Here is an 18,121-nt window from a genome sequence, read left to right on the forward strand (position 1 = left end):
GCTCGAACACGGGTTGCGTAAGAAAGACGTTTGAACGACAAGCGTGTAGGTATGCTTCGAACTTGGGACAGCAGTGGCATATTCAGGAAAGACAGACATTTAAAGGAGCAATAACCCCAAATATTTTGGGGCAGAAATAGCTTACTTTACATTATATCAGTCTGGATTTCATGTCCTCATTGTCAGTTTTTGCTTTTAAGCAGCTGTAATCCTTTGCATAAATCCTCACTTCCTGGTTCTCTGGCTCACTCTAAAATTTATCATGGGAGCTTCTCACTGTGGTCTAAGCTGTGTGTCTAAAAATCCACAGAAACAATGGTAATAATTTATTGGACAAAAATATGCCCTGGATTTGTTTGTTTTTGTTCTGTGTGTCTCTTTACTTCACAGAAACATTAAATCAGTTTAAAAGCGAAAGTGAAACTAGAGGCACATTATATGTATGCGGTTGTATGTCTCTAGACACTGTAAACAGTCATTTCAGCCAAAAAAGATTTATCCATTAGTGACCCTTTAAAGCGGGGGTTCACCCTTAGAGGGCACTTTTCCCCCTTAGATTCCTGCTCGTTTTTACTAGGGGAATCGGCTATTTGTTTTAAAATATGTGCAGTACTTACCCGTTTACGAGATGCATCCTCTCCGTCGCTTCCGGGTATGGGCTGTGGGAATGGGCGTTCCTTCTTGATTGACAGTCTTCCGAGAGGCTTCCGACGGTCGCATCCATCGCGTCACGATTTTCCGAAAGAAGTCGAACGTCGGGCGCAGTATAGAGCCGCACCGACGTTCGGCTTCTTTCGGCTACGAGTGAAGCCTCTCGGAAGGCTGTCAATCAAGAAGGAACGCCCACTCCCGAAGACCCATACCCGGAAGCGACGGAAGAAGATGCAGCTCGAAAACGGGTAAGTACTGCTCATATTTTAATACAAATAGCCGATTCCCCTAGACCGAACGAGCAGGAATCTAAGGGGAGAAAAAAAAAAATGTAATACATGGGTGAACTCCCGCTTTAAGGGCTAGCTGGTGAGAAAGAGTAATTAACTTTATAGACTGTGGATTGACAATATTTATTTCTCCTTGGTTTTGGACAGGAAAACATGAACCAGTTCAATAAACCAGACTTTTTGGACATCTTTATTGACCGGTGGAGAGAACTTCAAGTTCTGTGGGCCACCAAAGACCCCATATCACGCAACAAAGACTTGCGGAAAACAGCACTGGAGAGCCTGCTCCCACTTGTGCGGAGACAGGTGGGGTTTGATGTGAGGACTGACCAGTTGGAGGTCAAAATTGGGACCTTGAGAGGCACCTACAGGAAGGCACGCAACAAGGTCTTGGCTTTGATAAGGTCTGGAGCTGGAGCAGGGCAGGTATATGTACCCAAGTTGTGGTACTATAGTAAACTGAGCTTCCTGGATGAACACCTGGAGGTAAGGGAGTCACTTTCCAGCCTTCCCCCCAGAAGTAACAGAAGGTCCAGCCTTCCCTCCAACCTTCCCTCCAGCCTTCCCTCCAGCCAACCTGCTGCTCCCTCTGCAGATGAACCCTCTCAGCAGACTTCCATCCTGGATGAAGATCCGGATTTGCCCAGCTGGAGCCAGGTATATAGTACTTTCAATGTGCAAATGTGTGGTGTTTAAATGTTGTTAAAGAGATGTAAATTAAGATGTTAAAGGTAAAAAAAATGTAGAGATAAAAGTGTTATACAGATCATTTGTCAGTATTGGCCAGGAATTATTTTTGTGTGATTCACCAAAAAACATGGGTCACAATGATTGGCTTAGCTAAGTCGTGAATCAAAAATATGCAACAGTCAGGAGCTGAAAATTGAGTCTTATTTTTAAAAAAGAAAGTAAAACTGTACTTTTTTTCCATACACAGGACGAGACCAGCCAGCAGGAGGATCGGGAAAATGCCAGGCAGGAGGAGGGCAGGGTGAGTGGCTTGGAGGAGGCTGCAGGCCCAAGTAACTTAAACGAGGTGGCAGGCCCAAGTGGCTTGAACGAGGTGGCAGGCCCAAGTGGCTTGGACGAGGTGGCTGGGCGAAGTACCAGATGTCAGGTGCCTCCTCTTCGCCTGCGTCCGAGAAGGCAGGTGAGGGATACGAGGGTGCGTGACGCCTCACTAGCCCTCATTCGGGACGCCCATGCAACCCTTCAGCAGCCTCCCACTGCTCAGGAGGGATTTGTGACTGTGGTTTTGGCTAAAATGGCTGACATGACAGTGGACCAGCGCCTCCTCTTTGAGGGACTCCTCATCACCCTAGCAAATCAGGGGGTGAGGGGTCTTCTCACGGAGGACACTGTCATTTGCAGACATCCCCATCCTCAGACACCAGATAACTCCCAACCTCCTCCACCTTCTTCTTCTCATGCTCCTTCTCAACCTCCCCCACCTTCTTCTTCTCATGCTCCTTCTCAACCTCCCCCACCTTCTTCTTCTCATGCTCCTTCTCAACATTCTTCTTCCTCTTCTTCTCCTGCTCCTTCTCAACATTCTTCTTCCTCTTCTTCTCCTGCTCCTTCTCAACATTCTTCTTCCTCTTCTTCTCCTGCTCCTTCTCAACATTCTTCTTCCTCTTCTTCTCCTGCTCCTTCTCAACACTCTTCTTCCTCTTCTTCTCCTGCTCCTTCTCAACATTCTTCTTCCTCTTCTTCCCCTGCTCCTTCTCAACATTCTTCTTCCTCTTCTTCTTCTACTACTCCTGCTCCACCTCCTTCTACTGCTCCTTCTACTACTCCTCCTCCTTCTACTGCTTCTTCTACTGCTCCACCTCCTTCTACTGCTCCTTCTACTGCTCCTCCTCCTTCTACTGCTCCACCTCCTTCTACTGCTCCTTCTACTGCTCCTCCTCCTTCTACTGCTCCACCTCCTTCTACTGCTCCTTCTACTGCTCCTCCTCCTTCTACTGCTCCTCCTCCTTCTACTGCTCCACCTCCTTCTACTACTCCTCCTCCTTCTACTGCTCCTTCTACTGCTCCTCCTCCTTCTACTGCTCCTTCTACTGCTCCTCCTCCTTCTACTGCTCCTCCTCCTTCTACTGCTCCACCTCCTCCTCCTCCACCTCCTCCTCCACCACCTTTGTCTACTCCTCCTCCACCACCTTCGTCTACTCCTCCTCCTGGCATGAGTACTACCCCTGTGGCACCACCTCCAGCCAGGCAGAAGAGGAAGGCTGCTGAGAAGGCTGCAGAGAAGGTCAAAGAGCAGGCTGCAGGGAAGCCACCAAGGAAGGCCTTGAAGAAAACAAGAAAGTGACTCCCTTACTTTCATGTGGTGTACCAGAGTTCAGGCTGCTATAGTACCACAACCTGGTGACATCTGCCTGCCCTGCTCCAGTTTGTGACCTCGGGGAGTCCAAGACCTTGATGCGTTCCTTCCTGAATGAACCTCTCAAGTCCCCATTTTGGCCTCCAACTGCTCACCAGTCACACCTGGCTGTGCACAAATGGCAGCAAGCTCTCCAGTGCTGACTTTTGCTTAGTTACTTTATTTTTCAAACCAAAATAAATGGTACATTTTGATTTTACAGTTCATACTTGTCCTTGTTTTTTTTTGCTTTAAAATTTAGCTTGTGAGAAGGCAGGTTATGTTTAAAATAAAATGGAATATAAGGTGTAATTTGAAAGGGACAGATGAGATAAGACAAAGCAATAAGGTTTCAATGGGGGGAACTTGACATTACAAAAAATAAGAGGATTTGCATTTTTGCTACATAAAAAATTAAGGGGAATATTAAGAGCAGGATATAAAACACAGGACCAAAATAAGGTGAGATTTTTTTAAGAAAATATAATTGAGATCAGTAAGAAAAAGGTTCCACAAAATTTTACAGAACTCTGTGTGAATATCCTAACAAAAGCAAAAAAGAATATTGCTGTTTTGTGCCCTTACAAAAAATTGTGTAAAGCGCTGCAAATAAACGATGCAATAATGTTGGAAGCGAGACGAATGTGCTATCTCCATTCCAAACGCTACTTTTACCGATGTTGTTCTCCAGTGTCTAAGTTTTTAACAGGTTTCTTAGCATACACACGACCGAGTTTCTCATTGAAAAAACAGCCCGACGAAGAACTCGTCGATCCAAAATCCACTCCCATCGAGAAAATAGAGAACCTGCTCTCTATTTGCTCGACGAGTTCCTCGGCGGCTCCATCGGGCCGAAAGTGTACACACGACAGAGTTTCTCGACAGAATCCGGCTCTCACCGAGTTTCTCGACGAATTCTGCCGAGAAACTCTGTCGTGTGTACGAGGCCTCACTCTCCTTCTCATTCTGCTTTCTCATCTGAATTTTTTTAAATTTATTTATTTTATTTTATTATTACACCGGCCAGTTCCTGGCATCTTTCACCACATTCCCCTTCAGTCTCTATACTCTCACCACTCTTGGCTCAGGTCCTTCATCTACATATAGATATACATGCGTTTTTGTACACTTACCTACCTTATTACTAACTATCCAATATACATATTTATGTTTAGAGACAATATTCCTTATGGACCTATTGAGACTCTTGGGGATGCACAAATTCCATCCATGCTGTGCGTTCCTTCTGTTTGGCCCCGGTTTGGGACTTCATTTGGCCCCGCCTCCTCTGCTCCCTGGCAGGACTCTCGCTGTTGCCGTATTGCGCTGGTCTTTGGCTATGTCCATCGTGAGTATGGGGTTTTACATACCACGAGCATCTACCCCTGAAGAGCGAGCTAAGCCTCGCAAAACGCGTTGGGTATACACTTGATGCTTGTGTGTGTTTTTTAATATGGACAGTTACCTGTAATATCATTTTACCTATTTTTTGTATTCTGTATGAATTGGCTCATGTTCATGACTAGGGATGAGCTTCGAGTTCGAGTTCGGCGAACAACGAACAATTAGGGGTGTTCGCGGCAAATTCGAAAAGCCGCGGAACACTCTGTTAAAGTCTATGGGAGAAATCTAAAGTGTTAATTTTAAAGGCTAATATGCAAGTTATTGTCCTAAAAAGTGTTTGGGGACCAGGGTCCTGTCCCAGGAAACATGTATCAATGCAAAAAAAAGTTTTAAAAACTGATGTTTTTTCAGGAGCAGTGAATTTAATAATGCTAAAAGTGAAACAATAAAAGTGTAATATTACTTTAAATTTCGTACCTAGGGGGGGTGTAAAGTTAGCATGTGAAATAGCGCATGTTTCCCGTTCATAGAACTGTCCCTGCACAAAGTGTCATTTCTGAAAGAAAAAAAGGCACTTAAAACCGGCTTTGCGGCTCTAATGAATTGTCGGCTCTGGCAATTCAGAGATGATTCATTCATAAAAAAAAAAGCGTGGGGTCCCCCAAATTCCATTAACAGGCCCCTCTGATATGGATATTAAGGGGAACCCCGCCGTCAATTAAAAAAAAATGATGTGGGGTTCCCCCCAAATATTCATACCAGACCCTTCAGGTCTGGTGTGGATTTTAAGGGGAACTCCACCCCAAATAAAAAAAAATGGCATGGAGTTCCCCCAAAAATCCACACCAGACCCTTATCCGAGCACGTTAACCTGGCCGGCCGCAGAACAGAGGGGGGGACAGAGTGCGGCCCCCCCCCCTCCTGAACCGCACCAGGCCACATGCCCTCAACATGGGGAGGATGTCCCCATGTTGATGGGGACAAGGGCCTCATCCCCACAACCCTTGCCCGGTGGTTGTGGGGGTCTGCGGGCGGGGGGCTTATCAGAATCTGGAAGACCCCTTTAACAAAGGGGACACCCAGATCCTGCCCCCCCTATGTGAATTGGTAATGGGGTACACTGTACCTCTACCATTTCACGAAGGAAGTGTAAATAGTTAAAAAAAAAACACAGACACCGTAGAAAAAATCCTTTATTGAGAAAAAAAAAATAAAAAAAAAATCCAGCGGTGATAATTCACTCTCGATGCGGCTCCCTGCTCCAACATTGTCTTCTATCCAGCTAAGGATGATCTCTCCAGCGACGGGTGATCAGCGGTCCGGTCCAGCGATGAGAAGATCCATCCGTCCAGAGCGCAGCAGGCGAGCTCCTCTCTCCGCTGGACACAGTCCAGCAGAATGACACGCTGGAGCTTTGACATTTCTTATATAGGGGAAGCGGCCACCCGTTATGTGACCCCGCCCCCTCTGACACACCCTCGTAGGGGGGGGGGCAGGATCTGGGGGTCCCCTTTGTTAAAATTGAAGGCGGGGTTCCCCTTAATATCCATATATGACCTGAAGGGCCTGTAAATGGAATTTGGGGGGACCCCACGCTTTAAAAAAAAAAAAATATATGAATGAATCATCTCTGAATTGCCAGAGCCGACAATTCATTAGAGCCGCAAAGCCGGTTTTAAATGCCTTTTTTCCTTTCAGAAATGACACTTTGTGCAGGGACAGTTCTATGTACGGGAAACATGCGCTTTTTCACATGCTGACTTTACACCCCCCCAGGTACGAAATTTAAAGTAATATTACACTTTTATTGTTTCACTTTTAGCATTATTAAATTCACTGCTCCTGAAAAAACGGCCGTTTTTAAAACATTTTTTTGCATTGATACATGTTTCCTGGGACAGGACCCAGGTCCCCAAACACTTTTTAGAACAATAACTTGCATATTAGCCTTTAAAATTAACACTTTAGATTTCAAATGTTCGAGTCCCATAGAATTTAACAGGGTTTTAAAGTTCACACGAACATTTGGTGTGTTCGCAAGTTCTGATGCGAGCCGAACAGGGGGGTGTTCGGCTCATCCTTATTCATGACATTAATGCATGTACTGTTTTTTACTTGAATTAAACATATACTGCAATTACTCCTGTTATTTTATTGGCTCCATAGTGCTCACCTCACTCAAAGTCCCAAGGGCGAATGTTTATTTTATTTTTTGGGACAGAGAATAGAAGGGAGAATTGTTATTGGTTAGGGGGGGTTGAATGGGACAATATAAAATGGTGGGGAAAGGTGGGAACAGGTGGTGTTAAGTACAGGTCAGAAATAATTAAAGGAAATGGGGCTTTGGAAATATATATATAATGAGCTACAGGATTCATGTGGTTTAAACTGTAAGGCCCCGTACACACGACCGAGTTTCTCGGCAGAATTCAGTCAGAAACTCGATCGGAGCTGGATTCTGCCGAGAAACTCGGTCGTGTGTACACTTTTCACCGAGGAAGCCGACGAGGAACTCGTCGGGCCAAATAGAGAACATGTTCTCTATTTCCTCGTTGTTCAATGAGGAAAGTCGGCCCGCCGAGATCCTCGGCGGCTTCAACACTGAACTCGACGAGGAACTCGATGTGTTTGGCACTTTGAGTTCCTCGGACGTGTGTACGGGGCCTTAGACTTAATTAGAGAAGATCAAGTGTATATTATGAGATAGGTCTGTTTTAGTTTCTTTTATTATATATTGGTTGCCCCATAGTTTGTTGAGAGGATTTGATGGCATGTGCCTTTCTATGTATAAATTGTTTAAGTGAATACGAGAAGTCAATGAGAAACTAAATATACATATGGTCAATAGAAGTGATGTAATGTGCTACCTGTACCTCTTTTAATTATAAATTATAAATAAAGAATATTTAAAAAAAACATTTTTTAAAAGCACCCTGTCCCGCTGAGCTCGCGTGCATAAGTGAACAGTGTTCAAACCACACATGTGGCTTCACTTCCTGGTTACCTACTGCACATGCACGAGTCGCGCTGCGTGGTCCCATTGGTTCCTGCTGTCTTCTGGGACCTGTGTGTCTCCCAGAAGACAGCGGGGGGGGGGAGTAGGCGCCAGACGTGGCATAGGCTGCTATGGCGACCTATGCCCGGAAGTGGGAGCAAATACCTGGATTACACAGGTATCTGCTCCCTCTTCCCCCCTGAAAGGTGCCAAATGTGACACCGGAGGGGGGGGGGGGGAAGGATTCAGAAAAGCAGAAGTTTAATTTTTGGGTGGAACTCCGCTTTAAATGGTTAAGGGTTTACAACCACTATAATGTCACGTGATAAAGTGACCTTAAAAAATAAGAAAAAAAGAGCCATTTTGCGGCGCTTCCCATTAATTTCAATGGACAGGGACATTTTTGAGGCGCTTTTTAAAACCACTTAAGCCCCAGACCATTTTGCAGGCCAAAGACCAGGCCACGTTTTGCGATTCGGCACTGCGCCATTTTAACTGACAATTGCGCGGTCGTGCGACGTGGCTCCCAAGCACAATTTACGTCCTTTTTTCCCCACAAATAGAGTTTTCTTTTGGTGGTATTTGCTCACCTCTGCAGTTTTTATTTTTTGCGCTATAAACAAAAATAGAGCTACAATTTTGAAAAAAATTCAATATTTTTTACTTTTTGCTATAATATATATCCCCTAAAAATATATAAAAAAAACATTTATTTTCCTCAGTTTCGGCCGATACATATTCTTCTGCATATTTTTGGTAAAAAGTGTATATTGATTGGTTTATGCAAACGTTATAGCGTCTACAAAACAGGGGATAGAATTATGGCATTTTTATTATTATTATTTTTTGTACTAGTAACGGCAGCGATCTGCGATTTTTATCGTGATTGCGACATTATGGCTGACACATCGGACACTTTTGACACATTTTTGGGACCATTGTCATTTTTGCAGCGACCAGTGTTATAAAGATGCACTGATTACTGTGAAAATGACACTGGCAGTGAAGGGGTTAACCACTAGGTGGAACTGAAGGTGTTAAGTGTGCCCTAGGGAGTGCTTCTAACTGTAGGGGGGATGGGCTGTGTGTGACATGACAGTGATCACAGCTTCCAATTCCAGGAAGCTGTGATCAGTGTCCTGTCACTAGGAAGAATGAGGAAATCCTTGTTTACATCAGCATTTCCCCTGTTCTTCCTCACCATAACACGATTGCGGGTATGCCCGCTAGGGTGACCACGTGTCCTGGATTGCCCGGTACAGTCCCGCATTTTGCAGGTCTGTCCCGGGCACATTCATTCCAGGACAATACAGTGTTCTGGAATGAAACTGACACAGCCACCCCCCCCCGGGCCAATCTGATGCTCCCAAAAAAGGCTTCCACGTCACCACTTTACTCACTGACAGTACTTGTTCTGGCCGGGAAAACCTGGAGGAGGACAATCCCGCCCCCTGCTTGTGATTGGAGAAATCATAAATCCCGCTTCTTGTGTCCAATCACTGTGCTGTGATTCGTTACAGCACAAGCTGATTTTTGGGAAGGGAGAGTGTACCTGAATGGTAGTTTGGAAATGTGGTCACCCTAATGCCCACGGACATCGAGTCCGCGGGACCAGCAGTCGGAGTCACGGCGCACGCGCGCGTCCACAATGCCGCTATCTTAAAGGGGACATATATATACGTCCTTTTGCCTGCCTGTGCCATGCTACAGATGTATATCTGCGTGCAGTGGGCTGGCAAGCGATTAAAACACTCCAAACAACAACTTTATGCACAGCCCCAGTGTGAAAGCTTCCATTGAAATGAATAGCGCCGGAAAAGTGCCTCAGCGTGAAAGGTCTTAGGCTGGCCATACATTATACAATTTTATTGTACAGCTTTCCTTTAGATTTACCAAAACCATATAACATATGAAGTCAAACACAAACACTTTCAATTTGTATGCAATCAGGTAGTACCTTGCACTACATAGTTGAAGGTAAATCTAAAGAAAATGGAATAAGAAAATTGTATAGTGTATGCCCAGCTTTACAGAGCACAGACTTTGCCTCTAGTAAATCAACCCTGCTGTCACCTGCAACCACTGAACAGATAAAACCAGCAGGTGGCGCTGTAACAATTGTATCCAGCGCTAAAAGTCTGCTGAGCAAGAAACAACGTTGCGTATTACATCCCTTCTGTGTATTTTGTTATTCATAGGCATTGCACACTTTTCAGGCACCGTAAATCGAGGAAACACAAAGATTATTATTATTATTTTATTTGCGCGCTGCCATTTTCTTGTGGCTTAAACCACCTTTCCAGCTGCAATACTTAGACGCGCCAGGACAGTCACGTGAATATTTCGTCATTACGTTTCTATTGAGGGAACGTACCCCCCTGTCGCCTGCGTCTGGCTTCCGCCTGCTATTGCTGCGTTAGTCGTGGTGGGGGAAGGGGAGAGAGAGCGAGATTGGGTTCGGTACTGGGAATCATGGAGCCGGACTCAGTGATAGAGGATAAAACAATTGAGCTCATGGTAAGTGAAGGCTGCTTGTGCTCTCCGCTGTTTCTTTGAATAAGAGGTTCTTCTACCGTTCAGCTGTGTAGCGTGTTGAGAGAACATTATGTGGAAACGTAAAAACGGTCATTTGGACTTGGCAGCTACCGGCTGTGGAAGAACTGCAGACCTCAGCAGGCCCCAGCCGTCCAGCCTGCTGAAATAGGTGGAGCGAAGGGTTGCAGGTAACCAAAGCCTAATTGTTTTCTTCCATCTTCTCCGCCCTTGTATTTTCATTCTGTGATTAGTCACCGTCCGCTGCCTCGGAATTGTGAGGCCATAGAGATGGGGAATGGAGACCATAGAGATGGAGAATGAAAGCCATAGAGATGGGGAATGAAGGCCATAGAGATGGAAGGGGAAATGGTGGCCCCGGCCCTTTCCATAGGCTGTAGTCCTCGAGCACTCAGTGGGTAGCCGCCGAGAGGAGGGGCCGGCCTCCTAGACGAGTCTGCCGCAGAGCATCCACAATGGATGATGAGCGCTGCTGACGCCTCTCTTCCATCCCAGCTGCCGGAAAATCATCAGCAAACTGCTTGCTTGTGCTGCCGGCGACTTTTGGTGTGTGTGTTCCAATTAGGTCACGTTTAGCGACCAGAGGGGTGTGATCTTTTGTAGAGGATCATTGACATTTGTGTACATGTCACTGCAAAGCTGTCAGTTGTATCTTTTTTAACCTGCATTGAGCCCTTTACAAAACAAATAAACTTTATTGTTATCAGTGCATGACCGTTTCATCTTTTTTTTGCCCTGGTTAACATTAATGCTACTTCTGATTTCAAAGTAGCAGGTCAGGGCAATATCAGGTGCTACTTGAAAGACATCTATGCGGTTTCATGCACACATGTCTATTGAAGTCGCACCCAAAATTGTCAAAAGTAGTGCAGGAACTTCTTTTCAAATCGTTGCCATTGCTGGCATTGCTGTGATTTGTCATGCGATTTGACCTGTCAAATCGCAAGACAAACTGCTCCAATGTGAATGAGGGCTTCCAGGATGCAAGATGGTAGATGGAATCAAGAGCTGTTGTGCACAGCAACCAGCTAGCTTCTATATTTCAATTATTTATTAGAAACAACGTTGTTCCAGTCTCCTGAATGTAAACACGGAAGAGACGTCACTTCCAGTTTACTTGGCTGCCAATGGCGTCGGATTTAAAAATATATACAGTATTCATAATTGCAGTTTTCGGCGATCTCAATACTTTGAAGTGTAAAGGAGGGATTTGGAGTCTCTTGGTCCCCTGATCCCTCCACAAAGAGCACCTGTCACCACCTATTACTGTCAGGGAAGTTTACATTCCTTGTGACAGCAATAAAAGTGGTCTTGGTTTTTTTTTTTTTTTTTTAAAACACAATTTTAATGTAAAAAAAAAAAAAAAAAATTAGAGCACCCCCGTCCCTGCGAGTTCGTGCAGCAAAGAAAACGCATACAAGGTTGTGCCCGCATATGTAAATGGTGTTCAAATCACACATGTTAGGTATTGCCGTGATCGTCAGCGCAAGAGCAACAATTCTAGCCATAGACCTCATCTGTAACTCTAACCTGGTTACCGTAAAAAAATACAAATAAATTAAGCATCACCTATTGAGATTTTTAGGTAACGTAGTTCGTCACCATTCCTTGAGTGCATGTAATTATGAAGCGTGACGTGTTTGGTATCTACTCAGCGTAACATCTTTCACATTATACAAAAAAATTGGGCTAACTTACCTTTTACAAACCCTTTAGAAAAAATAATTTTTTTCACCTTATTGCATTCTATACATTAAGGTGAAAAAATATCCGACAATACTGGCCCCCCCAGCCCCCCCTTATACTTACCTGACCCTTTGAAAGTCCCACGCTCACCCCCCAACATCCTCTTCGCTGTTGAGCTTTGCCGTTGATTGGCTACAGTGAATACACCATGCGAGTTCGCTTGCATGAAGGTGTTGAGTCCTTGCAGGGGGGAGCGGAGACAGCCGCCGAGGGACCCCAGAAGATCAGGTTCGGGGACACTCTGTGCAAAACGAGCTGCACAGTGGAGGTAAGTATAACATGTTTGTTAATTTTTTTTTTTTTTTAAATATCTTTACTGATCATTTAATTCATGAAAGTGTCCTTTTTCCCAAAAAGTTGCGTTTAAAACACTGCTGCAAAAATACCGTGTGAAGTATATTGCAACAATCGCTATTTTATTTTCTAGGTTCTCTGCTAAAAAAAAAATGTTTGGGGGTTCTAAGTAATTTACTAGTAAAAAATATGGATTTTAACTTGTAAACACCAAATGTCAGAAATAGGCTTAGGCATAAAAGGGTTAAAGTGACACCATGGCATCTGTTTTGTGGGTGGTATCGCTGCATTTCTGCTGCGTTTGGGAAATGACGCAAATTCCTGGACGCCCTTCTGACCCCCACTATTTTGAATGACACCAAATCTCAGTGTGAGTGATCGGGTGACAATTGTGGAAAAATCAAAGTAAAAACGTGCAAACAGAATTGTGGGACACCCAAAAGAAGTTCTTGTACTACTTTTGTACGTCACACGATTCTGTTTGCAAGGTTTTACCGCGATTTGTTGGACGTCCAAATCACACTGTGATTTTGTGCCATTCAAAATAGTGGGGATCGCAAGGGCATCCCACGATTTGCAGCGTCTTAGAATCGCGGGCAGAATTGCGGTGATTGCGCCCGAAAAACGTTATGCCATGGTGTGAATGGAGCCTCAATGTTTACCTTGATCTTCTGTGTACAGAAGTCCCCAATATTTACCTAAGCCCCATTGAGCCCGATTACTCGATTATGAAAATTGTAATCGATTAATTTCATAATCGATTAGTTTCGGCTCTAGTTGCAACCGCTGCTCAAAAAAAGCTTTACCACTTGTCCTTTTCCAGAGAAGTCTAACCCAGGGGTTGACAAATTTGCTTGGAATCTAGGAGCCAGGTAAAAAAGTTAGGAGCCAGAAAACGCGCCCCGTCCCGACGAGCTTGCGCGCAGAAGCGAACACATACGTGAGCAGCCTCCGCATATGTAAACGGTGTTCAAACCACACGTGAGGTATCGCTGCGATTGGTAGAGCGAGAGCAATAATTCTAGCCCTAGACCTCCTCTGTAACTCAAAACATGCAACCTGTAGATTTTTTTAATCGTCGCCTATGAAGATTTTAAAGGGTAAGGGCGGAATTTTGAAGCGTGACATGTTGGGTATGAATTTACTCGGCGTAACATTATCTTTTATAATTCTAAAAAAAAAAATGGGGATAACTTTACTGTTGTCTTAATTTTTTAATGAAAAAAAGTGTCATTTTTTCACAAAAAAAGTGCGCTTGTAAGACCGCTGCGCAAATACGGCGTGACAGAAAGTATTGCAACGATCGCCATTTTATTCTCTAGGGTGTTAGGATAAAAAATATATATAATGTTTGGGGGTTCTAATTAGAGGGAAGAAGATGGCAGTGAAAATAGTGAAAAACAACATTAGAATTGCTGTTTAACTTGTAATGCTTAACTTGTAATACCAACGGCTCACCACCAGATGGCCCCAGCTCAATTTTTTTTTTTTTTTTTGCCCCCTTCCAATTCAAGTCGCCAGGACCCTATTTCTAGTCGCCATGGCGACCTGGCGCCCGGGATTTGTCGAGCCCTGGTCTAACCAAACAATTGACCTCTGTTGAACAGGGACCGCTACACATCGAAATTCAGCAAGGACAGGATGAATGTTGTTCAGTTTATAGGCAACGTCACCCCTCAATACCTATTGCTACTCTGATGGGTTTACTTCCTCTTTGTTTCCCTGCAAAGGTAAAGCATAATGGGCTACTATGCATCGCATAATAACCCATTATGTTTCACTTACCTGAAACCGAAACCTGCGATGTCCCCGATTTCCTCGCGTCCGTCTTTCACCCTCTTACGGGTACGTCGCTTCGGTGCTGTGACTGGTCAGGGCAGCGATGACGTCACTCCCATATGTGCGCGCGGGAGCAGACACGTCATGATGCCATTCAGCAACGGCACGCTCAGTGCGCCTGCGTCGTTGTCTACAGCGCGCATGCTCCGTAGACATCGGTGCATTATTTATTGCAAATATCTCCTAAACCGTGTAGGTCTGTGAGATATTGCAAGCACCTACAGGTAACCCTTAATCTAGGCTTTCCTGTAGGTGAAAGTTCTCAGAGGGTTTACAACCACTTTAACCTTAAAATTTGGCACTGCGCAGCTTTAACTGGTAATTGCGCGATCATTTAATGTTGTACCGTAACAAAATTTGTGTACTGTTTTTCACACAAATGGAGCTTTCTTTTGGTGATTGCCTCTTTGCGATTTTTTTTTTTTTTTTTTCAGGATAGCGCTCACTCATCCACTCAACGCCTTTTCCTAAACTGCCGGGCTTTTTTCTTTTTTTTTTTTTAAGAAAAATGCATGAAAACTGCATACAAAAAAGCGGGTTTAAAACCGCATCAACTGCATAGATGTGAACCTAGACTTATTCTAAGGAATGAGCAGAGGAGATGCTGTGACTAGGGATTCCCAGAAGTGGTGGACAGCAGATAGACAGAATTAACAACATTAATGGGAGTTTTTTTTTTTAAAGTATTCTTATATTCGGTTGTCAAAACCAACTTTTATTTTTTATTTTTATTTTTTTATTGCTATTACAGCTCTGGTGCTATAAAATGTATGTATGCTGTGACCATGTAAATGAGCACTGTAACATGAGAATAATTTATAAATTGTTGACACTTAGTTTTATAGAACATTTGTTTAGCTTCATTACATGAAAGTAAGGTTAAAGCGGAGGTATTTGCACCACTTCCGGGTTCTGACTCCCGCGGGGAATCCGGCCTTGTCACGTAACCCCCCCCCCACTGTCTTCTGGGATACAATGTTCCTAGGAGAGCGGGGACCAGTGACGGCGCCCCGCGATCCTCTCGCAGTAGGGAATCGGGCAGTGAAAGCTTCACTTCCTGATTCCCTCACCAAGGATTGTGTCGAAAGCAGCCGAGGACTGAGCGATTGCTCAGCCTCGGCTGCTGACATCGTGGGCTCGCTGGACAGGTAAGTGCCCATTTTTTAAAAGTCAGCAGCTGCTGTATTTGTAGCTGCTGGCTTTAAAAAAAAAAAAAAAAACGGCGGAACCTCCGCTTTAATAATATAACTTGGATTAAAAATATTCAGTTTTACTCAAATTAGTTGATGCAAAAATGAATATACCTGCAACAATAACGAGTACATCAAATGTTTTGTAAGGACAGCACCAAGTTGTCTAGCCATGGAACTAACAAGTTGGTGACAAATTGCGACTTTTTTCTTCCTATTCAAGAATTACCTTTTAGAGCCTGGATGCTGGTTGGAAAGTGATGCTTAAGAGAAAAGTTAAGAAATTCCCCATAAATGCATGGGGTTTAGGAGACATACTATACTTGGCCACTGAATTACTTTCACCCTGTTCTTCAGAAATACGACAGTGGCCTTAGATGTGTGGTGTGGACCATTGCCATGTTGGAAAAGTGCATGAAGACCAAGGGCATGGTGTGATGGTAGCACCTTCTCTTTCAATATAGAGCAGTACATCTGTAAATTCATAATGCCATCAATGAAATGCAGCTCCCTGACACTAGCAGCACTCATCCATCCCTCACAGGAGGACACTGCCACCACCATGTTTTTCTGTAGGCACCATAAGTTTTTCTGTTACAATAGATTTTGAGAAAGTGTTTACAAGCGTCACAAAATAGAGCGGCAAACATCCCTTGCCATGCTCATATCATTTAGCATCATAAATACATAGGGAACCAAAGGGAGCGTAATTGGGGGTGGAGGGAGAAACCAAATTGAGGCTTTGCAAATAAGATTGGATACGAGCAAACATGAGAACCAAAAATATGGGTGGTCGCATAGAGAAAACCCACAAGGGCCCCCCCACAGGTGGTTGGCGGGGCCCACCCTGGGGTAGCTCTGCAGATCCTCCCTATGTGCACCCATTATCTGAGAACAAGAAAATCACAAGACCGTCATGAAATATTCTTCAAACAATTAAACTTCATCTTGCATAGTCGAGTGCAATTATCAGAACACAATGCATTCTTTGCTCGGTAATGAGGCTCCCACTACAGATTTGTTTGTGAACAGTGAGTAAGGGGTAAATTGGGGGAGAGTGGAAAAAGATGTGTAGGAAAAGGAGGCGAGTCCATCTGGCAATCTGGGCCAAACGTTTCAAGAATCAATGTCTGGTACCTGTAAGTAGGCCAGCCAAGGAGACCATATTTTGTCAGACGTCGTTTGTCTCGCAAGACACTAAATATTTTTTCGTTTAGCATTATCCAAGTTGGTTTACGCTTCATTATGGCTCTGTCTATAAGTGGGCTTTTTCAAGTGGTTGCAATAGCAGTTTTGGCTGCCAGGAACAAGAAAAATGTTGGGTGTCTGTGTGTGTCTTGGGACAGTTTCTGTTTTATTCAGTAGGGCAATACTTGCACCTTTAGGCCTCATGCACACTGGACGTTAAAGTTTTTTTTTTTGTTGAAGGAAAAAAAATATTTATTTTATTTTTTCCTTCAATGAATCAAAAATGTTAAACGCTGGTGAGTGACGTTTTCAGAGTTTCAGTGTTGGAGCGTTTTTACAGCTGAAAAATGTCTCTCGGAACCCACTAGTTGTGTTTTTTTTTTTTTTTTTTTTTTTTTTTTTAACTGTTTAAAAACGCCACTGCCCAAAATTACTAACAGCCTATGTGTGCATGGACACATAGGATAACATGATGGTGAGTTTGACTGTAGAAAAAAACGTTGTCCAGTGTGCATGATGCCTAATAATAACCGACGTAACAAAGAATAAGAGTTTACTCTCGTCCAAAAATGGTGCACTTAAGGGCAGGGTTTGACAAATTTGCTTGGAATCTAGGAGCCAGCTAAAAAAGTTAGGAGCCAGAAAACGCACCCCGTCACACAGAAGCAAACACATACGTGAGTAGTGCCCGCATAGGTAAACGGTATTCAAACCACACATGTGAGGTATCGCCGCAATCGTTGGAACGAGAGCAATAATTCTAGCTCTAGACCTCCTCTGTAACTCAACATGCAACCTGTCAAATTTTTTTAATTGTCGCCTATGGAGATTTTAAAGGGTAAAAGTTTGTCGGCATTCCACGAGCCGACGCAATTTTGAAGCATGACATGTTGGGTATCAATTGACACGGTGTAACATTCTTTCACAATATAAAAAAAAATTAATATAACTTTACTGTTATCTTATTTTTTAAATAAAAAGGTGTATTTTTTCCCCCCAAAAAAAGTGCGCTTGTAAGACCGCTTTGCAAATACAGAGTGACAAAATATTGCAACAATGGCTATTTTATTCTCGTGTGTGTGTGTGTGTGTGTGTGTGTGTGTGTGTGTGTGTGTGTGTGTGTAGGTTCTAATTAGAGGGAAGGAGATGGCAGTGAAAAATTACACATTAGAACTGGTTTTACTTGTAATGCCAATGGCCACCACCAGATGGCGTCAGGTCACAGAAGGAAGCTTGGGACTCAATTACCGGCCGTCGTGGGCCCGCCACGATCGCGCGGCAGGGAGCGCACTGAGTCTCAGGATCCTGTGCCTCTGTGCGCCCCACCTCGCGATCGCAGCGGTCATTTCTTGTCGCAATTGCGACCTGGCGCCCGGATTTTGTCGAGCCCTGCTTTAGGGCAAGTCCACCATGTGTGTAAAGGTGTGCCTGTCTGTCCCCATCCTCTGAAGCAGGAGGCCGACGAGCCCGAAAACATCTTCGAGGGGCGTTCTGGCACTAGGTACCATCTAGCTTGCACTTTAGCTAGCCTCGCCCAAAGTCACGTTTTTTAAAACTCCTTTGTGAATCCATTTGTGCCAATCCTCCCCCTCCAGGTGATATGTCTAGGTCCCTCTCCCAGGCCAACTGATAACTCAACTTGGCCATAGTATTGAAGAGTAGTTTA

At 44.2% G+C, this 18,121-nt stretch overlaps 1 protein-coding gene across 4 annotated transcripts in view; it reads left to right on the top strand.

Annotated features, from left to right (window-relative positions):
* Positions 1-9,984: 9,984 nt before the first annotated feature.
* The window catches only part of FBXW11 (F-box and WD repeat domain containing 11), a 409,123-nt gene continuing 400,986 nt past the window's right edge, over positions 9,985-18,121 (top strand). For 2 of the 4 annotated variants that reach the window (XM_040344702.1, XM_040344701.1), the window contains exon 1: positions 9,985-10,162. In XM_040344702.1, coding sequence (XP_040200636.1) covers positions 10,118-10,162 — 45 coding nt within the window. In that variant the 5' untranslated portion in view covers positions 9,985-10,117. Of the gene's footprint in view, positions 10,369-18,121 lie in introns of all 4 variants that reach the window. The other 2 variants (XM_040344705.1, XM_040344703.1) reach the window with 2 other exon arrangements.

The sequence above is a fragment of the Rana temporaria genome, chromosome 3, assembly GCF_905171775.1.
Source record: "Rana temporaria chromosome 3, aRanTem1.1, whole genome shotgun sequence".
Lineage (NCBI taxonomy): Eukaryota > Metazoa > Chordata > Amphibia > Anura > Ranidae > Rana > Rana temporaria.